Source organism: Camelus ferus, chromosome 2 (genome assembly GCF_009834535.1).
Source record: "Camelus ferus isolate YT-003-E chromosome 2, BCGSAC_Cfer_1.0, whole genome shotgun sequence".
Lineage (NCBI taxonomy): Eukaryota > Metazoa > Chordata > Mammalia > Artiodactyla > Camelidae > Camelus > Camelus ferus.
The window spans coordinates 3,329,786-3,353,420 of NC_045697.1; the positions used below are offsets into that span (position 1 = coordinate 3,329,786).

At 57.5% G+C, this 23,635-nt stretch overlaps 1 protein-coding gene across 9 annotated transcripts in view; it reads right to left on the minus strand.

The window, feature by feature from the left end:
* SORCS2 (sortilin related VPS10 domain containing receptor 2) overlaps positions 1 to 23,635 on the minus strand; it is a 444,813-nt gene that overhangs the window by 69,392 nt on the left and 351,786 nt on the right. For all 9 annotated transcript variants that reach the window (XR_004324677.1, XM_032493427.1, XM_032493461.1 and 6 more), the window contains exons 4-6: positions 12,523 to 12,687; positions 6,186 to 6,259; positions 1,611 to 1,675 (exon numbers count right to left, since the gene is read on the minus strand). Coding sequence is in view for 8 of the 9 variants with exons in the window: in XM_032493427.1 (XP_032349318.1) it covers positions 1,611 to 1,675; positions 6,186 to 6,259; positions 12,523 to 12,687 (304 nt within the window). In the remaining variant the exon portion in view is untranslated. The remainder of the gene's footprint in view (positions 1 to 1,610; positions 1,676 to 6,185; positions 6,260 to 12,522; positions 12,688 to 23,635) is intronic.

Here is a 23,635-nt window from a genome sequence, read left to right on the forward strand (position 1 = left end):
CTTACTCATTCAGTGGCTCCATGGGGGACCCAGAGCTGAATCACCAGGCCCCACCCTGTATCCAAGTAGCTCCAGGCTCAGGGGCATGTGCAGAGCTGTGACAGGGCAGTGGATGTAGTGGAGCCCAGAGGAGGGGGTGGGCGGGGTGGGCGGCCCAAGACAGAGGAATGAGGGCTGCGCTCCCACAGGGGTGACGACAGGTGCAAGGTGACCCTGGGGAATGGCCTGTGGTGCAGGCTGGCTGGGGGCGGGGGCGGTGTGTGATGAGTTGGGTGGGTCCTAAAGACTGGGATGCTGTGCCCCCAGGTCTGGCTGGACTGGGCTGACAGGGCTCCCAGGCTGGGGTAACTGGAGTGGGGGAGGCGGGAGGAGGCATGCGACACTTGCCCCTCCTCCTGCCGTGTTGAGCCCTGCTGGGGAGTCAGCCCCGCGTTGCTCTAAGTTGCTCTTGATTTTGTGCGTGGAGGACGGCAGGACAGGGGTGTGCACCGGCCTATGATCCTGTGACTGCGGGCAAACCCGGAGCCTCTCTGAGCTGTTCTCCTGGTCAGTGAAGCGGAAGCAGCAGTCATACTGCCGCAGGAGGGGGACCAGGGAAGAGCTAGGGGCTTGGACAGGGACAGGGGACCTGGCAGCAGCCTCTGTTCACTGAGCGCTGGCCCATGACGTCCCCACCGAGCACCACGTGTGGGACCCATTTCACAGATGGGGAGGCCGAGGTGCAGGAAGCTGAGGTCACTTTCAGGCTCACGCCGCTGGCATGTGGAGGGCTGGGAGCTGACGCCACTGTTCCCGTCGTCAGCCAGGCCTCCGTGGCCTGGCCCGGAACCCGAGCCTGCCTTCCATGATGGTGAGGCCCACCCAGGGAGCAGCTGCTCACACGTGTTGGCTCCCATTGTTGCTTAAGTGTGGCCCTGCCCAGGTCTTCACTCCAGAGAGACCGGCAGGAGGAGGCTGGATGTGGTCAGAGTAGCACAGGCCCCCAGGTGGCGCCCCCACTGCGCTCTCCCCCGCTGCTGCACAAGGGTCCCGGGGCTTGTCCCTACTGTCCCCCACCAGGCAATGGCAGGGCTGGGTCCTGTCACCTCTGCATCCCCAGCAGGGTCAGCACTGGGCCTGGTCCAAAGGGGGCCCAGCCAGTGCTTGATGAAGGCACAATCTACAGGTCCTGTCAGCTCTTATGTTCTGGAACAGTCCATGGTCCTGCCACCAATGCACCTCCCTCAGGAACACAGGGGACCTTCCTCATAGCATGCGAGGCCCCTGGGCTCATCTGGCATGAAGCCCCCTCCCCATTAGAGGGGGAAGCCATCAGAGGCCTCTGGCCAGCCGCAGTGCTCAGAGAGTGCAGGGCACAGGGGCCTAGTGATCCAGAAACACTCAGTGCTCAGGGGCCAGAACAAATTGCCCCTCAATAGACTTTTCCGCTGGAGCGGAGCTCCTTGACTTCAGTCTATCCCTGCTGGAAAACAAGCACGTTCAAAATTATGCCACATCGTAACACAGCGAGGTTGGCTATGCAGGGCCGGCCGCCAAGGACAAGGGCAGCTGAGCCCGGCCGCGGGGTGCACGCTCTCAGGGCCCCCGGCTCCCGCACCCTCCCGGCTTACCTCCTCCGACGTCCTGGGCTTCCACGTGGACCAGGTCAGGGTCGGCGTCCACCCCAGACACAGCCCTGGAACAGAATGGCTGAGGCTGGCATTGGGAACAGAGCCCCCAAGCCCTTCTCACGGGCCTGGTGTGACCCCTGAGCCCTGGGCAGCCACGTGGTGTCCTGGGTCTGAGGCCTCCCAAATCTGTGAGTCAGAAGACACAGCCGTCCCTGAGAACCCGCCTGCTCCTGGGAGGCCGACGGGGCCCCTGCCGCTGCCTTGCAGGGCGTGGGGGTGGCTGGGCATTCCTCCATTTATAGTAGCTTAGAGAAGACTTTCATGTTCAGTGTGTGTGTGTGTGGTGGGGTGTGTGTGTGGCGGGGGTGTGTGTGGCGGTGTGTGTGTGCATTGGGGTGTGTGTGTATGTGGCGGGGTGTGTGTGTGTGTGGTGGGGTGTGTGTGTGTGGCGGTGTGTGTGTGGCGGGGTGTGTGTGTGTGTGGTGGGGTGTGTGTGTTAATGACCAAGACTATCTCAGGAGGCAAGGAAGGCCTGGGAATATCACCCTAATTTTGCAAATGAGGAAACGGAGGCTCAGAGCTACAAAACAACCCGGAGGGCACGCAGCCGAAGCAGCAGGGCCAGGCTCACACCAGGAAGGATGTGAACTCCCTCCCCCAGCTCCCGCCTCTCCCCCATCACAGCGCATCCTTGGGAAGGCGCTGCTCTCTGCCGCGGGCCGGCTCCACAGGCCACGCTGGTCACGGGGCTCAGGCAGCGCCTGGATCACAGTGGGGACTGTGGCTACTGGCGGAGCACTCAGCGAGGCAGGAAAGATGCGTTCTGGGGTAACAGCTTCCGTGGGCGGTGTCCTCCAGGGGAGGCAGGGACAGGGTCCGGCTGCTTCAGCGCTGACCCCTCAACCACCCAGCAGAGAGCCTGGCACCTAGGAGGTGGAGTGCAGATTTTTCTACCAAAAGGAGTCTTAGGGGTGATGTGATGTGGTCCAGGGTTTCCCAGACTCTGCCAATTCCCTGTCAGCCGGACTGTCCTCTCTCCACCACTTTCTTTACATGTCAGCTCCTTTAAAACCTGCTAGGGAGCTCAGCTGTCCCTAAGCAAGAATGCCCAGGACATCCTGGGCGTGATGAGCTGATTGTATTCCCTATAACATACAATCCAGCCAACAGCCAATATGACTATTAACGTCCATCCTCCAGGCCGACCCTCTCGTGGACGCTGACCTGATGCAGCAGACTTACTTTGCCAAAGAGCAAACTGAGAGTCTGACATGGAGGCCACTTCCCACAGCTACTCAGTGCCCGTGACAGGGAATCCCACGGCCCCTCCAGGCCAGGGAGCGGTGGCCGGCAGAGTGCTCAGTCCCCATCACTGACAGCCCCCAGCCCGAAGCTGGCCCCTCTCAGGTCTCAGCCCACCTCCCAACGGGCCTGGCACCAGGGTCCCTGCTTTCTCCACTTCCTCCAGGGACCAGGTGGCCCCAGGTGACCCCAGGTGGCCCCCGGTGGACAGGGGAATTCCACAGTGGGTCTGAGTGCCTCGGGCCCGCAGATGTTCCGTGTGGCGAGACTGGGCTGGCAGCCCTGCAGTCCACGGTGTTTGGAACGTGGGAGCCAGCATCAGCCACTCTGACCCCGGGTGGTCTCGGCTGCGAGGTGAAGTGTCAAAGCAGGTTTTGTGAACAGACCGTTTGTGAGACCCTTGGAAGGAGGTCTCCTGCCTGACGTTTTCCTCTTTTCTGAATAAAGACAGACACTGTTCCCTAGCCAGGGCACTGACAGGTCCCCAGCTGGGCGGGTGGAATTTTAGGTTGACCATCCATCATCTGCACGTGGGGAGATGACACCCAGCCCGGCCCTCCCTCGCTCACTCACTCATTCCCTCACTCACTCGCTCACTCAATCATTCCCTCGCTCACTCATTCCCTCGCTCACTAGCTCATTCCCTCACTCATTCACTCACTCACACACTCACTCATTCGTCCACTCATTCATTGGCCCATTTGTTCCCTCCCTCCCTCATCCACCCATTCACTCCCTCCCTCCCTTCCTCCCTCGCTCTCCGTGGGAGCATCTCCACTGCCGCTGCCCAGCACACCCACACCAGGCCCTGCAACAGGCAGGGAGTATGGCGGTTCCCGCCCCGGAACCCCTTGTTCCTGGGCTTTGAGGACCATGTGAAGCTCCGCATTTACACACCTCAGGTAGAGCCTGCGGGACATGACAGGCATTGACCTCTGGGCCTTCCTGTTTGTTAAGATCCCCAAAGATGGTATTTGGGGAAGGCCCTCGGTCTACTGATTAGAAGCAGCCATCACACGAGAAGACTTGTGAGCAAGCGGGCTCTCGAAAGAGTCAAGAGCTCTGGGAACACAGGGAGTTGCGTTTTGCACCCTTTGAATGCTGGGAAACAGTTCTGGTAAAACCGCAGTACACCCCAGCCAGGCCTGTGTGGGATGTGGTGGGGTGACCTCTGCCCGCCCCGCCCCGCTCCGTGACAGAGGCCCTTTACTTGTCCCACAGCTGCGCAGGCCTTGGAGCCAACAGGAGAGGAAAGCCGAGGCTTTATGGGTGAGCCCGGGCTGGAGCAGGGAAGCAGACTTGAAAACGCCTGGGGACACACAGGCGGACAGACTGCCCACAGAGCGGTCACTGGCACAGCCACTGGCCACAGGCAGAGGTGGCCCTGGCCCAGGGCTGCTGCTACAGGCGGTGTGACCTAGGATGAGTGCCTTGGCCTCTCTGAGCCTCAGTTTCCCCCTCGGTAACATGAGGGGAAGGCAGTCGGGGCGGCTGTGCAGATTTCATATGATGATGCATTCAGACCCACAGTCTGGTGCCTGGGGGATGGTCAGTATTCATGACGCGGCGGCTGCTGGGCGGCCGCTATGATTTTGTTCCAGTGCCGCTGAGAGACTAACAGAGAGGCCATGCCCCGGGGCCCGGTGTGGGCCCAGAATATAGCAGGTCTCCCAGCCCTGTGCTGCCCCCCAGCCGCGGCCCCCCCAGGCCACTCTCACAACCTCATTCATTGTTTAAGCTTCTCAAAACATGAAGGGCCTTAGTCTCAGATGGAGCACAGGGCTTCGGCAGTTCCCGCTGTCGGCTCAAGGACAAAGAACGCCTTGCAGGGGCCTCCCTGCTTGCGAGAGGGGCCGCAGCCCCGCCTTGTCACTGCTCTCTGTGAAAGCCTCCCAGCCCCGAGCGGACAAGCGTCTGGCGTGATTATCGCTCTCACGTAACAGCTCAGAGCGATCTGAGCAACTTGGGGGAAGAAACAATGAGATTTGCCCGAGACAATAACACGTTTGAATGATGCCAACTTAACTTCAGCGTCTGTGGGTTGTTTCCCTCTTTGGCCCGAGAGGTCTCCCGGGAGCCCGGCAGGGCCAGGACCGGACGCACCAGCAGAGACCCCCGTTCTGCCAGTTCCCAGACCACCCGGCTCAGAAATCCCACCTCCTCGCCCTTCCCGCCACCACCCTGACCCCTTGGGGCCGAGAGTTGACACCAGTGGTGAGGCTTGTGACTGATGCCGCACTCCAGTTTCTGGAAGGAACCGGGCCCTCCCGGGGCGGCCGCATCAGGAGAGAGCCACACACTGCGGCCCCAGGGTCCAGAGGAGGGTCAGAGGCTCCCCTCCAGCCTGTGACTGTAAGGCAGCGAACTAGTTCCCATCCTGATTAGCATGAAGATACAAAAGGAGCTGAAGGGGGATGGGGAGTTCTTTCCTCGGTGTTTGTCCCCCGGGGAGACAGGGCTGTGGCCTGGGGGGAGGCCTGTGCAAGAGCGGGGTGGGGGGGGCCCCAACGAGATAAGAGAGGAACAGGATATGGTGCGTGAGCGCGCATGCTCAGGACAACGCGGTCTGCTGGGAAGAGCACGTGTGTGGCCGTGCACACCTCCAGAGGCAGTTCACGCAGTGGGATGGGTGGGTGGGCTCTGAGCCGCGCGCCCGGCTTCCCCTCCCTCTGCCGCCAGAGCTTGGCCAAGTCTCATCCTCCCTGGGCCTCGCCCGTTCGTCCAACAAGCATCTCCTGAGCCCCTGAGCTTCCTGGCTGGTGCAGTCGGACTGGAGCATCACTCATATCTACTGCTGAGCGGCTCCCAAGAGAGAATTCCAATGGAGGGGGGTACCCCGGGCAGGAGTGCAGGGCCGAGATAGGTAGGGGCTGAGCAAGTCATGGGGCAGTTAGACATGGGCTGAATCAGGACCAGGACAGGAGGGGAGGGGAGGGGAGTTGGGGATGGGGGCAGTGGACCTACTGTGTGTCGGGCACTGGGCCAGCTTTACGTGCATTAGCGCCTCTCCCTACTGTGGGGGAAGTAGAGGCTCAGAGAGGGAGACTCACCTGTGCAGAGATGCACAGCAGATTCATAGGCACACACATACCTGAAGGACACCAGGTCCCAACTCCCAACCGTTTCCTATGCAGAGAGGACACCCTGGAGGTCCCTCTGCTACAAGGAGGGCAGGGCTGGGGTCAGAGAGAAGGCGGGGACGCTGAGCTGGGGGCCGAGGGGGCTGACTTTGCCTTGCTGGGACTCCCGAGGTCCCGGTGGGGGCACGCTCACCAGAACACGTGGTCTTTGGTCACTCGCTCCTGCAGAAGTGTCCACTTCTTCCCCAGGTCAGACGATACATAGAGCTTTAGGATAGAAAAAAGAGAAACTAAAGTTTGGTCGTGATGTGAGGAATGAACCTCTCCCAAGACCCTGATCTCCCCTGGGCGCTGAGTGCCCGGGGAGGTCGGTCCTGTCCAGCCCAGAGGAGGCCCTGTTGTTGGTGGGCCCTGCGCTCCAGGCGGGCACAGACCAACCTCCGTGAGGCGGAAGGTCAGGGTCAAGGGCTTCATAAAGATCCATTCTGGACCCCAGGCCAGGTCCAGAGATGGGGCAGGTGAGGTCCCTGGAGGTGTGTCGGAGCACAGGCCACAGGCCGGACTTGAATGTCCCTTGTAAAAGGTCGGAGGTGGGGCGGCACTCGGGAGGAGGGAGGAGGAAGTGTGGGACGGTCAGTGCAGGGGGAACCGCAGGGGCCCCTCTGCAGGCTGGCTGGGGCCTTGACCACCGCAGGAGCCCCGGCCTGCGCTCACCAGGACCGCGCTTGGGGCTTATGCTCTGCGCTCGCTGGCTTGAACGACACTGTAACTTTATCTTTGGACTTGAGCTCTGCAAGAGCCTGTGTAGCGCTAGGAGCCGGGTTCCCACGGTCCGGCCTGCCCGCCTCCCAGGACAGACCCTTGGCTACCTGCCCGCGGCCCTGCCTCCTCCAGGGGGCTGCCATCCCCGACCCCGGGGGCCTGGGCTCGGCAGGGTGAGGGTCGCGAGCTGAGTCATGAGGCCCTGGGGGCCTGGAGGGTCTGCACCAGCCCTGCCCCTGTCCCTGTGCACAGGGAGCATGACGTTAAATAGCTCATAAAAACACCACGACAGCTTGAAGGAGAGACTGCGGAAGGAAGGAGAAAGGGTTTGGCCTGAGTTTTAACCGTTTCTCATCTTGTGCTGGACTCTGCCTGAGACCAGCAGACAAGATAAGGAGATTGGGTTGGGGGAGCCGGCAAGTACGCTCCCAGCCTCCCTTGCCTGTCAGGTCCCGGCCCCACGGGACTGGCGAGCAGGTGCACACAGACACAGACACACATACACGGACACACACACACACACAGACACACACACACTCATGGGCTCCTGGCCACTGCAGGCTCTCCCCTCCCCTCCAGCCTGGGGGCCTGTGGTGGCCACAGCCTCTGCTCTGGAGTAAACCGCCTTCCTGTTTTGCTCCTGCAGCCCTTCCAATGCCTTTGTGACAAATTCCGTGTGTTGTGTTCCCCCTGGGCACTATCTGGAGCTTCCTCATCTCCTCCCTGGACGCCGACTGTTGCTGGGCATCAGACCATCATAGGGGTCATGGGGATGTCTGCAGGCAGAGGAAGGCAGAGGCCATTCCAGGGGGGAGGGGACACTCGAGCCCAGACCCTGGAGTAGGACATGCATGTGAGGTGATCAGCAAGTAGTAGGTGCTCAGCAAACAGCGGATACGGCCCCACGTGGGGGCTTCAGGTGGCAACCCAACCCCCACCCCGAGAAGGATGATGGGTCACTTCTGGTCCTTTGTCTGGGCCACCTGAGTGGCCAAGCCTGGTCCCTCCCCCTCACATCTCACTTTACCCATCTGTAAATCGAGAGAGCGTAGCTCATATCCTTAAGCAATAAGGGAATAAAAAAATGAGCCTGTGGCTGTCAGTTTCCAGGAGCCAGGTTGCAAAACCTCCACATCAAAGGCGGGCGTCATCGCTGCCGTCACCGCCGATGCACCTGTGCGCACCTGTGTTTATGACACCTGCCCCAGGACTTTATGAAGCCTTTCCCATTTGCTCTCACGGGAAGTGGTTTTATAATGCACAATTACTGCAGAAATAGAACATCTCTGCTTAATAAAAGACAAACACCAGCAAATAAACAAGAACAAATGGATCAGGGACATCCTAGTTACTGCAGCTGAAACCCGCACAGCGATGTCCTAGGGAGGGGTGGGCTCCGTCTAGATGTCCCTCTAAGAAAGGGGTGGAGGTGGCAGACCAGAACACACAGGCCTCTCTGATGTAAGGATAAAATGATCAGAAGTCAGAACAAGGGAGCCGTAAAGGAAACGCAGGGGGCTGAGGTCAGGGAAGGTGCGTTTGCAGGCACGTGTGCTGGGAGGTCTTACGCGATTGTTAGAGGCACTGCTGTTCCCCCTAGGTTGGCTGGAACTCAGCACCCTTCCCTCCCTGCTGTGGGGCACTTGGTCCTACTGCAAAGGCTGAAAAGCTGAAACCCAGCATTGCTCAGACTCCCTTGCAGCTAGAGTTCTGGGTCCGCTCTATGCACTCGTGAGAGGTTTCGAAGGAGAAAGTGCCTCGGGGGCATCTCCCTGCTGCCTGGGGCCATTTTTGCTGTCCAGCAAGGTGACGGGGCCACGCTGGGCATCCATCCTCCAGCAGGGTGGAGGGGTGGGTGTGGTGGAGGCAGGAGCTGGACTCTGCATTCCAGTGTCCAATCTCTGACTTCGTGGATGTTCCTGGGTCATGTGGGCTGCGACAGTGGTGATTTCAGATGCCTGGATTCCGGCATCAGCTGTATGTTCTTGACCTTGGTAACCCCAGCGGAGCTCCCAGGCCCCCACCTCCTCCCTGCTGGTTCAGCTTCTGGGAGGATCCTTAGGGGTCTGGCCTGAAGTCCCCTTCCAGCCCTCCCAATGGTTTAGAGACGACTCAGTACCTCATGCTACACCCTTTTTCTGGATTTCTAAAATACCCAGAGTGAGGTCTCTCCTGCCTCGAGCCCTGTCAGATACAAGGGGCAGAGCACAAAGGCCCACACACGGCGAGGGGTGCGATTCTCACTGCCCACAGAATGGTTCTGCGACTCAACAGAAGCCCAGTTTCTTCCCGATTCTGAAGTTTTCTGGTCAGAGAAAGCAAAACAGGGCATTGCAGCGTGTGGCCCTGCGGGGCCGCCCATCAGCTCTCTCTTGTGGGAGCTCTTGCCCACCCAGCCCCACTGCCTTGGCAGCGCTCTCCCTCCTCTTCAGCCTGGATAAATGCAAGCAGTTTCATGTGGACTGGAGGATGGCGGGACTTCATTTTTCTTTTCTTGTGTGATCATCTTTGTCATTCTGAGATCAGACTAAGAAGTAAGCTTATATCCTGGCCCATTCTCTAAGTCCTAGTTCAACAACTCCTCCTCCAGGATGGCTTCCCTGACTGGCCACTCACAGTGTCTTTGCTCCTCTATGAAGTTTCTGGAAGGCAGTGCCAGGCTCAGACCAATTTCCGACGGTGCTAGGAAGCGGGTTCTTGATGGGAAGCAGAATGAATCAGAAGAGTGGGTCTATCAGTATTTCAGAGGTCAGTGCCCAGGGCTCTGCCTGTGAGCAGCCCCCAGGTCTGGGCCCCGGGGAACATGCTGGTCAGTTTCATGCCAGGGTCCCCAGCGAGCTGGCGTGGGAGGGGACTGGCCAGCTCTCACATCCTTTTGATCCCAGCAGCCTAATGCATTCTTCTGAGCCTTGAAAGAAAAACCACTGCATGAGGCTCTCCCCCAAGAAGGCTGTCCAGGCTCCAAATAAGGTAGTCTCAGAGCACACCAAGCGATAACGACGCAGTGAAGGAGGGAAGTGGAAGTGGGAGGACAGGGCAGACTGAGGATGGAAGGACAGTCTGTTTGCTAGAGGGGGGGGGCAGGCATCTTGGAGGGAAAAGGAAGGGAGAACACAAGGGAGCATTTGGTTTTGCAGAAATCGGCAAGTCCTACTGAGAGAGGTGTTTATGTCCTACCCGCTGACTCTGGGAATGGCACGTGACTAGCTTAGGTCTGAGGTGTGTGCAGCGACGTCTTCCAGGTCAAATCAGACATGCAAAAGTTCTTGGGCTGTTTCCTCTGCCCCCAGAGCCTCTGCCCTCCATCCTGAGAACAGCACATCCCCAAGTAACCAGTGGCCCCAGGATGAGAGACCCAAACTGTACCAGGAGCCAGGAGCCACGCCCAGCCAATCCCAGTCGAGCCCTATAGGACCCCAGCCGACTCACAGACCCAGGAACAAGAAAGGACGCCTGTTGCTGTGAGCCACTGAGGTCTGGGGCTGTGTGTTACTCAGCATTATAGCAGCAGACGCTGCCTATCACACCAGCTCTGTTGGAATCAAAGTCAGTGTTGTCCTATCACAGCATCCTGCTTCTGGGGAGTTGGAGAACTTTGAAAACCATAAAGTCTAAAAAAAACCAAAAACCAAAAAACGACAGCCCTGCTGTCATTATTATTAATATCCTCAAATTCCTCATTCCTTTTACAACCACAGCTAAGCCTTTCTTCTGTGCTTTTTCTTTCCTTCTCGTCACAGAAAAGAACCAAAGAAAATAACTGTTTCAGCTCCATTAATTTTTCAGGGGACCATAAATTAAAGAGCAATTGTAATGCAGTCAGTTTCTGCGGGAAAATAAGTGATTGTGCTTTACTCTAATTACATGGAAGGCTAAGTAGTGCTATTAATACCCAGAAGCACACGCTGTCCCAAAGGAACGTGCCAGAGCAGAGGCAGCCCGCGAGGCTGGGGAATTTCAGGGACATCCGTCAGTCAGTGAGGACCAGACCTTGGCCCTGAGAGAAGACTTGCTTTGGCCAGTGGAGTGTGAGTAGACGTGCTGTCTTCCAGGTCAAAGCAGACACAATAAATTCAAGGCCAGCAAGGAAGCCAGGTCCTGCAGCCAGCCACGGCTCAGGCCAGCCGGGAGGCTCTGTCCCGAGGTCCCTATGGTAGACATCCATCCGTTCATTCATCCAACTGCCATCCATCCACCCCTCCATCCATCCATCCATCCATCCATTTGTAAATCCAACCCCATCCATCCATCCACCATCCATCCATTCAGTATTTTCAGCCAGGAACTTGCGAAAAAATGGTGAAAGGAGCAGGCATAGCCCCTACCCTCAAAGTCTCACCCTGAGGGAGGGTGTGTGTAGGGCACAGACAAAAATCAGACAATGGCACAAATGTATAATTACACATTGTGATCAGTCCCGGCAAAGAGGCACTGGCACCTGGGAGAGCGTGGAACCGTGGGGCCCATGCAGGCCTGGGGTTGTAAAGGAGGCTCTCGATGCGATTGGCTTCCACCTGCTCCAGACCCGTGCTCTGCCCTGCTCCTTCCTTCTCTGACCCTGGGGGCTGACCCTTGTAGACTGCATCCACAGACTCCTTTCCTCTGGCTTCTGGTGGGATTCAGACCAGCAGGAGACTGGAGGGCGGGAGGAGAGAGAGCCAGGGCACCAGGACGCCTGCTCTCCGACTGCCCAGCCACCGTGTGTAGCGGCTGAGTTACTCGATCCTGGGCCGGCCTTCTCCTCGGCCCTTTCCTTGTGACTCTGGGGGCCGGGCCGCTAGTGGACAGAGTGGTAGGCTGAAAACCTTCCCCCCAAAAGATTTCCGTATCCTGATCCCTGGAGCCTGTGAATGGGACCTCGTGGAGCAAAACAGGACTTTACTGATGTGATTCAGTGGAGATCTCTAGGTGGGGAGATCACCCTGGATTATCCAGGTGGGGCAGAGGGGACATTCGCACACGCACGCGCGCGCAGCGACATTTAGTGGAGCAGGGCGGGGCTGAAGACGCTGCCCTTTACAACAGAGTGACTCGTTCACAAGCCATGAATCCCAGAAACTGCGAGAGGCAAGGGCGGGGCCCTCGCCCTCCCCAGAGCCTCCAGCGGGAGCATGGCCCCGCAGACACCGTGTTCTTGGCCCCATGAAACTGATTTTGGACTTCTGGTCTCCAAAACCCTGAGAGAATAAATTTCTGTTGTTTTAGGAATTCATGTTTGTGGTCGTTTCTTACAGTGACCGAAGGAAACAGAGTGGCCTCTTTTGCTGGCCTGTGTCTCCCTCCTCATCCCTCAGTTCTCTCCTATGAAACGTCTGGCCCCGGAGAGAGCCCTCCCCTGCCTTCTCCTCCATCCCCCAACGCGGGTGCCCTGGGTTCCTGCAGGCGGCCTGCTGGACGGCCCTCGGAGGAGGGGGTGCTGATTTGGGGTCTGAAGGAGGATTCGCTCTGACAAGCTGAGGGAGAGCCGCGTGTGGGAGGGCACGTGCAATGTTCCGGCAGCAGAGGGAGGCCCTGCGGCCACTGTGCAGAGAGGGGTGGCAGAGGGGAAGGGTCCTGGTAATTATCCACTATCCAGCCACCCGTCTCACACACACATTTGTGCCCAGGACCTCTCACCTCGGCCCCTCGGTCTCACACGAGGCACTGAAGCAGTGAGCTCCTGTCGGCGGGCACACAGGTCTGGGGGGCCCCAATCAGGGGTCTAGGTACCCCCTGGGGTACTCCCGCTTACGGGCCCCACGTGGCTGAGAGGCCCCAGGGCTGCTCACCTTGCTCTCCCGGGTGTAGGCCAGCACCTTGTCCTCCTCCCGGGGGTGGAAAATCAGCGTCTCCACAGAGAAGGGGATGAGCTGCTTCTGGAAGGTGGCGCCCTCGTCCGTGCTGAGGAACAGGCTCTGGTCGCGGTCGCTGAGCGAGGAGCTCACCAGGATGATCTGAAACACCAAGTGGGTGTGAGGCCTCCCCTCGCGCCGGGGGCGCCCCACCCCGCCCACTCGGGCCCAGGCACTCACTGCACCGCCCGCACGGACGCCCGGCGCCGCCCTGCACCCCTGATGCCGAGACTCTGCTCGTGACCTGAGGGTCAAGGTTTCTGCCGTAAGTGACACGTTCCGCAGGGCAGAACCCGGCCCAGGCAGGTCTGAGGATCGTTTCAGGGACGATCGTGCGCCAAGGAGATAAAGCGGGACGGTGGGGTGGAGGCGGTGGGGCTGACCCGGGACAGCAGCCACCAGGAAGGGGAGCTCAGATGTGTGGCGGCGAAGGAGGTGGGACTGGAGTAACAGAGGGTCAAGTTCTGCAAGGCCTTGTGGGCACTGTAGTGGGTTGAGTTCTGACCCCCAGGAAGAGTTGTCCACATCCTGACCCTCAGACCTGTGAGTGTGGCCTTCCCTGGAAACAGGGTCTCTGCAGGTGTGACTGTGTCAACAGTCTAGGGTGACATCATCTTCGATTTAAGGCGGCCCTAAACCCAGCGGCTGGTGTCCTTATTAGAACAGAGGAAGACAGGCACAGAGAGAAGACGGAACACGGAGGCGGACATCAGGTGATGCGTCTACACCAAGGAACGCCAAGGGCTGCAGGAGCCGCCGGAAGCTGGGAGGGGGCCTGGAGCGGGTCCCTGCAGCCCCCAGAGGGAACCGGCCTGGCCGACCGACACCTGCCTTTGGACTTCTGATTCCAGAACTGAGACAACAGATTCCTGTGGCTGGAAACCCCACTTGTGGTACTCTGTTACAGCTGTCCCAGAGCACTGATGCGGCCCCGGTGGGAGCTCTGCGAGAGGCATCTTACTGTCGATGGCCTGGGCAGCCTGTGTATGGCGGTGGGGGGGGGACCTGGGAGCAGGGCCATCTGGGACGCTGCCTCATCCTAGCTGGACGCTTTGGTGGCTCGGTCGGATTCCAACCTCCGTGATTCTCTACCTGGTTATCCCAAGCATCTGATCGCATGGGGAATGACGGGAGACACAGACGGTCGCGAGCGGCCCCAGCCCGACTCTGTTTCGAAGTCGGCAGGCAAGGTGCCACGGGGAGGACCCGGGGCAGCTCGGCCACGCACGCCTGCTCCTGCAAAAGGCCCTGTGGGGAGCCTCGCTGGGAGAGTCAGAAGCCACAGCCCCACGCAGGGTGTCGTGGCCGTGTCCTGCTCAGGGAGCTGGCCTGTGATTCCCTCCGGATTTGCCTTCTCTCCAGTTTCCTGTTCACACGAGAACAAGCCCTGTGGGGCTGCGAGGAGGGTGCCCCTGGTCACAGAAAGGTCAGAAGTCAAGGGTCAGAACAGGGCAGCTTGGCGGCCACTCGGTGGGATGACAGGACCCCCTCAGAGGGAGACACAAGAGCTCCTCTGTCCCTGGCACCAGAGAGGGTCTACCAGCTGGACGACTGGGACAGTGAAGGGGCCCTGGGCACGCGAGGTGGATGGGCCGTGAGCCGCGAGGTTCACCCCCTTGCAGAGCCGTGACCGAGGCACACACTCAGTCTCCAGATAACCTGGTTCAAACTCCATGTCTGCAGACCAAATACCCTTCTGTGCCTCAGTTTCTTCGTCTATAAAATGGGGGCAATGACATGGCGCCTGGCACCCAGTGAGCAGACCCAGTAAAAGTCTACCACAAGTGGGACCAGCTTGTCCTCATTCGAGCTCTATCAGGTGACTGTTGCTATGCAGTTATCACTTCCGCTTGGCAGGTGGGGAAACTGAGGCACAGAGCGGAGACGCAAACTGCTACGGTCACAGAGCCATGCAGGATCGAGCCAGGGTGGGGATCGGAGGGTGACTCCAGGGCCCTGCTCTTAGCCATGCGCTCCAGGGCCAGCCTACACAGGACGGGCGTTGGAGCCGTGCTGGAGCTGGTGGGCGGAGGGGACTAGCCTGCCTCATGCACGGCTTTCCCACGGATGGTGAAGGGCATTGAGACCCTCTCCCCCCGCATGGCCTTCCCAAACCCCGACATTCCCCTAGAAGACAATGAGGCACACAGAGGATAAACCAACAGCCGCACACAGCTCCTGTCTCCTGGAACAAACTACAACCCAGCATGTTCTTCCTTTCCAGGGAAACCTCAGCGAGCTCCCCAGCTAGCTTCCTTCATATCCTCCAGCACAAAACCCTTCTCTCCCCAGTGAACTGAGGGCCAGGGAGCCTGATTCCTCAGTGATTTTGATCCCTGAAAGGTGGACAAAGACATGCCCGGAGATACTCCTCGTTGTGTGGTTTCCATGCAGAAAAACGGAGTCAGGGGAGTGGGGATGGTTGGGGGAGCCATAGAGCAAGTAAAAGCACTTACAGAGAATGCTTAGTGACAAGAGAGCTCATGCACTCACGGAAAAAAGCAGGGCACAGAATTGTAAGCAGGTGAAATTTCTTTACGTTTCACATTGACACAATTATAAGGAGGTATAATTTTGTCAATGATAAGTGTAGAAAAGTAAGTACAATTTTGTTAGTGGAAGAGGCACAGAAATAAGAATGGAAGGGTTAGTATTCAGCCATAAAAAAGAATTAAACTTGCCATTTGTCACAACATGGATGGGCATTAAGGGCATTATGCTACGAGAAATAAGTCAGAGAAAGCAATACCGTGTGATCTCACTTATATGTGGAATCTAAAAGGAAAAAGGGAAAAAACCCCCAAATTCATAGACACAGAGAACAGACTGGTGGTACCAGAGTGGGGGTGAGACAGAAAGGTACAAACATCCAAGGGGATGGGGTGTACAGCCGGGTGACCATAGTAAATGATACGATGTGTATATTTGAAAGTTGCTAAGAGAGATCTTAAATGTGCTCATCATAAGAAAAGAAATTCTGTAGCTATGTGTGGGGACAGATGCTAACTAGACCTATTTTGGTGATCGTTTCACAATATAAACAAATAGCGAATCATTTTGTTGCACATCTGAAACTAATATAATGTTATACGTCAATCCCACCTGCCTTTAAAAAAAAGAATGGAAAGAAACACAGGGAGACATTAATAGTGGCGGGTTTCAAGTGGTGGGGTTTTAAGGATTTTTTTAAATAAACTTTTTAGTTTATCATAGTTTTAGATTCACAGAAAAGCTGCGAAGCTAGCACAGAGGGCCCCCACGCACCGCACACACGTCTCCTCTGTGACGAATAGCTCACGTTAGCACCACACGTTTGTCACACTGAGGACCCAGCGTCGGCACGCTCACGTTGTCTACAGCACACAGTACATTTCACCAGTTCTCCCACTGACGTCTTTTTTCCCACCCAGGCTCCCATGTGACACTTAGTCATCACGTCCCCTCGGGCTCCTCCAGGCTGGGACAGTTTCTCAGACTTCCCTTGTTTTTCCTGACCGTGGCAGTTTTGAGAAGGACCAGCCAGGTATTTCGTAGCTACGTCTCCATTTGGGGTTGTCGGATGTTTTTCTTGAGCTGGTGCTGTGGTCATGGGTTTTCGGGGGCAGGGCACAGAGGGGAAGTGTGGTCCTCACTGCATCCCAGCCAGGGCACACGCTGGGGACAGGACCTGTCATCGCTGGCTGGATGGTGCTGGCCAGGATTCTCCTTGTAACACGACTCCTTTCCTCCCCACCTCCATGCTGTCCATCTGGGAGGAAGTCGCTGTGCAGGGCCCACACCTGGGGGGTGGGGAGGGAGGCGCCCTTCCTGGAGGGCGGAACAGCCACATATATTATGTGGAATTCTGCCTGGGAGATTTGTCTTTCCTCCCCCATGTATTCGCTTACTCAATCATGTATTTATATCACCACGAACCCATGAATATTTATTTTACACTCTGAGTTGTATAATAGTATTTTCTTGTTGTGTTGTCCAGATTGCTCCAGCTCTGGCTACTGGGAGCTCTTTTGGGTCCCTGTGTCATCTTTGACATAATCTCATTTTCCTTCAACTTCTAAATGTTCTGCACGGCTCCTGGCTACCCTGGATAATCAGGAGACATGAAACGAAATCACCAAGACTTCTTCCGCATCTTACCAGACACGGCACAGTTCATTCAGAACCCACTCACCACTCAGCCTGGCTCTGCGCCCGCCCCAGGCGGTGACCCCCACGCCTGGCTCTGTCTGAGCCGTCTAACCAGGGAAGCCCAAATTTCCCTCATTAAAGCGCTTTTCCAACGATGCATTTTTCACAATGTTCTTCTGACTTACTTACTGACCTCCCCCATCAGGCTGTGCCCCAACTCCTTTGGGTTCCTTAAGCATCACCCGAGGCCTGACCCGAGCTGTCGGCTAACCCATTCCTGATGGACACACGAATGAACCTATGCACGCACACATGCACGAGTGAGCAATTCCAGCTCAGTTTGTGACTCCTAAGGGAACTGTTTGCTTTTCTCCTCTGGGAGGAAAACATCCCTAGAGATATTTAAGTAGCCCGGAGAGCAGAAGTCATCAACAGTCTCATTCTCTGATTCCTCCTCACCACTCAAAGCTTCACACATCAACGAAGTCTCATGCATTCATTCATTCTTCCACAGTTGCTAAACCCACAGGATTAAATAAGAATTCAGGAATTCACAGGGCTTTGTGGAAGCAGAGCAGAGGGAAAAATTGCAGAGCAGGTGCAGAACAGAGAGGGCTTCATGGAAGAGGTGACACCCAGACAAGCCTTGAAGAATGAGTGGAAATTTGACCCAGACCCGGGGGAGAGTGTTTCAGGCAGAGATGACAGCATGACCGAAAGCAAGCAGGCGGGGGTCCCTACCGAGACCATTTGCATCCTGACCACCTTTGTGGGTACTGTGCCCTCTGGCTGGAATGCACAGCAGGACCAAGACCCCCCTGCCCCAACCTCACCACTGATAATTCTGAATCAGATTTTAAAATCTCAAAATGGGCCACTTCAGCAAAGCTAAATATTTCTTTTGTTTTTGGCATCCCTGCTTTACAGGAGCCCCCAGCATGAGTTTAGCCTATCTTTGCAATGGGACACCCTCAGTCTTTGTATCTGCTCATCAAACACCGCCTTATCTACCAAGGCCTGTTTTGAAGGTCACCTCTTTCAGGAAGCCCTCCAGGATACACATCCTCCAATCGAGTTTTTCTCACCCATCCTCTGCCCTTTCCTCCAGCATCTTGTACATTCATTTGCTCCAGCCCAGCAGGGCTCACGTCTCCAGCACTGCCCTATCACCAGCTCGGGTAGGTGCCACGTTCCCAAAAAACAGGTGTTGGTATTCCCACACAGAACGAGATCTCTGGGTGCAAGGTCGCCTCTCCAGGACAGCCCTCAGTTACAGCCAAGGCCCTGCCCGTGGTGGCATCGAGGGGGAAGGACAGAGGATCGGAGCAAGCCATTCTGGCCAGGGGCCCAGCAATCTGGATCGTGGGCTATTTTTGGCCTCAGAGTGAAACAAGTAAGCCAGGAAAGACGGGGGAAGAAAAAAGTGCTGACAAGGAAAGGATTATTGGAGCAAAGAAAACAAATCAATTAACATCGTGCAGAGCGGAGGCTGGCAGACTGTTCTTCCAAATTGGGAACCAGACTATTTTAAATGGTACATTTTCACTGCTTACTATTCTGGGGGAACATATGGTACCTGAACTAAGTTCTGGGGGCCCATGGGGCTGGGTGTCTTCAAAATCAGAGGCAACACGTTACAGAGAAATGGCTGACAGGTTCATTGGACTAGTGGCATCCCACGCAGGAGCCTCATGGTCTAATTTGCCAGGCCTGGTACAAATGCAAATGTGGGCTCCCTGTTCAAATAGAATGAGGAGTTTCAGGACAGCAGCAGGAGAATGTTAAAGCAAGCGGAGAGCCTTCTGCGACGGCCTGGGTCGCATACCCTCAGAGTGGGCCCTCTCCCAAGCTGCTCAGTTAATAAGCTCTGGGACCAGCGGCAGCAGCGGCATGGGAACCTGTTAGAAGAGCAGTGTCTCGGCGGCACCCTGACCCGAGGGATCAGGGTCTACATTTTCTCAGGTCCCTGGTGAGTCCCGTGCGCGCTCCAAGTGCAGGGAGGCGCTAAGCCGCAGCCCCTGCCGGGTTCAGCCCCGCGTCCACAGGCGGTGTGGGTCTGAGCGCGCTGGCGGACCCCGGCCGCCTCCCCACCAAGTGACAAGGAGATACCGCTGCGCACTGGAGCACATCTGGGCCCGGTTTTAAGGGGGTTTCACTCCTCGCAGCCCTGCTCTCAGCCACTCTGAGGATGCTCTGCAGGGCAGAGATACCAATGACGGCCCTGGAGTCCAGGCAGGTCACTCGTGGAGCATGTAGCCCACGGCCCAGGCACAGAGGGGCAGGGGCAGTGCAGGCTTTGGCGGCCCTTGGAGCTGGGCTAAAGGCCTTCTTTGCCCCCATGAGCTGTGCCACCTTGGGCGAATTCCTTGGCGTCTCTAAGCCTCAGTTTCCTCCTCTGTAAAATGAAGATAGGGATTCCCATTGCATTGGCGATTCAAAGAGTTAAAGGAAACAATGTGTGTAACAGACTTAGCGCAGCCCTGGGCCGTGGCGAACCTACCGCGGGTGACAGTGGGCTTATTACTACAGCATTTGCTTTTAAAGAAGTTTAGTCCTTGGGTCAGGGTCCCAGAGCAGAGGCAGCTCAAAGGCGGGGGTGAGGACAGTACAGAGAACATATGGTTCCCTCGCACCAGGGAGTCCTGGGACAGATATATGGACAGAAGGCAGAGAAGCCATCCCCAGGGCGCGTGAGCCGTGTCTCGGGGCTGAGGGGTGAGCCAGGGCACCTGAGTTTGAGTACCTCCCTCACTGTGTACCCTGGAACCTCCCCTGCTCCACCCTGGGCCTGGCCTCGGGCTGCGGGCCTCCTGGAGGGGCTGTCACCAGGGCCTGGCCTTGAAGGACGAAGAGGAGTTCGCCAGGAAAAGCCAGTGATGGTGGAGCTTCGTGGGACCAGCACATTGATTCTGGGGTGGGGAGTGGTAGGGCAGGACACATCTTCTGAAGAAAGTCACCTGCTTGGGGATTTTTCCCCCAGATCACATTAGTGACACATTTATTGGATGTGCCTCTCTGATGCCAAAGTAGTCTGGACATCGGCGGGTCTGTAGCTGAGACCTGCTTCCCCCCATGTGGGACTCGCGGTGGAAGTGGGTGGTGGAGGCCTGACACCGGGCAGCAGGCACAGAGGAAGGCCAGCCCTGCGTGAGACACGAACGTGGCACAGGTCGCTGTGACCCAGGGTGACAAGAGATGCCATGGAGCTGGCGTGCAACAGGGGTCCGGGGGAGGGAGAGTTCCCCGAGTCCCCTCCAGGCGAGGGCAGGGCAGGGGTCCTTGACCCCCAAGACCCAGCTCCCTGGGCCAACCTGCAGGCGGCTGAGCAGGATAGGCCCTGCCTTCCCCCAGCCTCTGCACCACCCCGCAAGGAACCTTGGGCCCTGCGTTAGACTACGGTCTAATGAGCTCTCTGCCGGGATGTGTGGGGTGGGAAAGCTGCAAAGTGGGCATGGCTGCGTCTGCGTGCTGATTCATAACCCTTCTGTAATTTCCCTTGCTCGCCCGGCAGCCACCCCCAGGGCCCCGCCAGCATCCGGTTGGACAGATCAAGGAAAGCCTAGCAGGGCAGCTCTGGTGCGGAGATGATGGACAGGGGCAGGGCAGGGGTCGAGTGACTCACTTATTGAATTTGATACTTACGGTGTACCTGCCAAGTAGATGCGATCATCCCTATTTCTCTGATGGGAGAAGCTGAGGCCAGAGAGGCTGAGTGCCTCCTGGAAAATCACGTGTCACCTCAGCTCATCCCTCCCTCCATCCCTCATCTGTTTCACATCAGGGCTAACAGTGTGGCTGCACCTGCCGGCAACTGGAACAACAGCACGGGGTTCCTGATGCAAAAGGCTTGGGAGAGTCCAAATGGATTCTGCCCACCCTGAAGACTATAAGACGTGGCTCCCAGACATCTGTAGGTCCGTCCTGGGCTTTGGGGATGATTTCTGACCATGTGTAGAGGCAGAGGAAGGCGGAGTGGTGGAGGGAGGAGGGCCTTTCTGTCCCTCTTCACCTTTCCTCCCTCCCTTTGGTCCACTATCATATTCTTTCAGAGCATTAACTAACTTACTCAGCTGTGCGCCAGGCTCTGGGCTGGGAGATTAATCCCACGGGATCCCTGTCCGGGAGGAGCTCACAGCAGACAAGGGAGGTCATTTAACAGTGTGAGCTGTGCCCTGGGACAGGTGCCCCAAGAAGGGAGGCCTCTCCCCCAGGCTGGACTGGAGGAGAGGAGAGGATGTCCAGAAAGTTCCAGGAAGGTGAGCTGCATGCTCTCGGGGGGACACACCAGCCATGCACAGAAAGATGCTCCAGGAAGATGGAGGGCAGACTGCACAAGATGCCGGTGTGGGCCTCCTGTCTCCCTCTCTGCCAGGTTGGGAGGCCTGCCTGACCTGAGTCTGACATCCCGCAAGCCCTTCCTGACCCTTCAACACGAGCCTGCACCTTCCTGCCTGCCCAGATCACGTCCACCTGGACCTGCCTGCCCAAACCACGCGTGGCTCTACCTGCCAAGTTACCTTCTCTGGTCCAGGGTTTCCCTCCACTGAGCTTCCAACCCAACTCTTCCAAGAGGTGGTGCCAACGTCCCAGTCTGCCTCACAGCAAAGCTCATGCAAATCATAGCTCTCAAACATCCAAGTGCAAAAAGGGGAAACAAACAGCATCCAGAAACAACTTCTTGCCTCTGCCAGGGCCCTGGCTGAATGCGCCGCGGACCTTTGGTTTTTGTTCAGACTCTTTATCAAGGAGAGAATCTGCTTTTAATCTGCCCTTTCCCAGATTGAGCCCTCAAAGGGTCCCCACCCCCACCTGGAGATGGGTGTCACCTGGAGTCACCTTTCTATTTAAAACCCAATTGCCCAGTCCATTCCTTGCCAGACAGATGTGCCCAGCTGGGCTTACAGAAAACCCAGCTTTGACATCAGGAGAGGCAGACAGTGGAGACACACAAACACAGCAGCATCCACCCCCGGGTCTCAAATTAGGATCTGCGCCGAGCATCCGCTATGTGCCCACGTGAGCCACAGGGAAGAATTAACCCTCCTACCCGGCGCGTCACTCCTGCGGCTGAACACGTCCTGCTGGGACATGCAGCGCACGCGCAGCGCGGCCGCCCTGAGTTTTAGGAGGACATCGCTCCACATGGCGGTTTTGGGTGTGGGTGGTCTTCAGCAGAGGAGAGGTCTCAGGACACAGAGTCTGATGGAGACGAGGCTTTGCCACAGTGCTCAGCGACCTTGGGCTATTCACGCTCAGCCTTACACTGCAGGCATCATCTCTTTGGCGCTAAGCTTCCAAACCAGGCGCAGCCCTCGGCGCTGTTGTAGCAACAGCAGCTCGTTATTATCATCGCGCTCCCTTAACCCTGAAAGACCCACCTTGAGGAAGTTGTGGATAACTGGAATTTATGTGGATGCAAGTGTGCAGTGTTGCGTCCCTGCTGGAAACCCTCAGGGCCCCTCCCACCCGCGCGCCTGAGTCTGGCATCCATGACTCTCCCACGACCTTGCCCTGATGAACTTGCCACCACGCGGCCCGAGGCCCAGCCACCCTGGACTGCTTTGAGCTCCCCAGACGCCTGCTGCTCCCACAGGCTCACTTTGCGTGGGATGCCCCGGCCATCTTCTCTGACTGCAGTGAGGAATAGGGCCTGCAGGGGGCAGACCAGGCTGATTGGGAGCCCTGGTGTTTGTCCGGGTGAGACAGCCCAGTGACCCGCAGGGCCGAGCTCCTGGACCCGGAGAGCAGAGGGCCATCAGAGTCGGCCAACGGGCAGCCTTCACGTGAGAACGGATAAGACAAGAAGCCCTAGTGGTCCGGCTGCCTCCACAGGCAGGTGTGGGCTGTCAGTGTCCCTAGCGCCCCCCGACCACCCACCTGGCGGCTGCGGGTGGCTGCGGCCAGCCGCAGCAGTGCTTTCCCGACATTCCTGGGCTCCTGACTTCCTGATGTCAGCGGCGCCTTCTGACCTCCGCCCCCAGTCCTTGCATCAACCGCGTCAACCTCTAGGGTCCGGATTAAGTCCCTCCCGACTCCAGCTGCCTCCAGTTTCCCAATCAAGTCCTGACTGGTGTGTGTGTCTGGAACCACTTCACCAAGCACAGCGAGCTGCCCCCAGTTCCCTTTCTCATGTCAACTGCCACCCGACTAGGTATCCGCCATCGTCTCTTTCGAAGGTTCTTGGCTCACTCTTGCCAAAGGTCTTGAGATGCCTCAGCTCATCCATCATCCACCCATCCACCTACTCATCTGTCCATCCTGCCAGCCAGCCGGCCAGCCAGCCATCACCCATCCATCATCCATCTATCCATCCATCTACCACCCACCTAGCCACCCATCCCATCTTCCTTCCTTCCTTCCCTCCCTCCCCCTCCCTCCTTCCTGTCCCCTTTTCACCTTTCACACTCTATCCGTCAACCTACTGAAAATTGCTTTGGGGAGTGAATGGAAGAGTTCGTGGGAAGAGGAGTGCGGCATACTCTGAGCCCAGTGCACAATTTAGTCACTGGCTGTAACCATGACCATGCAGCCCAACCTCCGAATCCACCCTTCTTGGTGTAGGTTCCGTGGCTTGTGCCTCCGAGTCTTGTCCTGTATAAACTTGAACTCCGTCTAGTACGGACGGGGAAGTAAGGGGGAAATGGCGTTTGCCGAGCACCCACCCTGCGCCTGGCCCTGCGCTAGGCATTGCTGTTTTATCACTTTATTGTCACAGTAGCAACAAGGTGGTTTCTGCTTTGAAGACAGAAAACCCAGAAGCTCAGAGGGGTCGAACGGCCCGCCCCAGCCCACCCAGGCTGGGTGCCGCCCCTTCAGCACGGACCTGACTCTGTCTGATCCCGAAAGCCCCCTGTCCCGCCTCTGTGTCGAGACCGACAAGCATCCAACACGATCTAGTAAAACATCCGCTCAAACACAATTA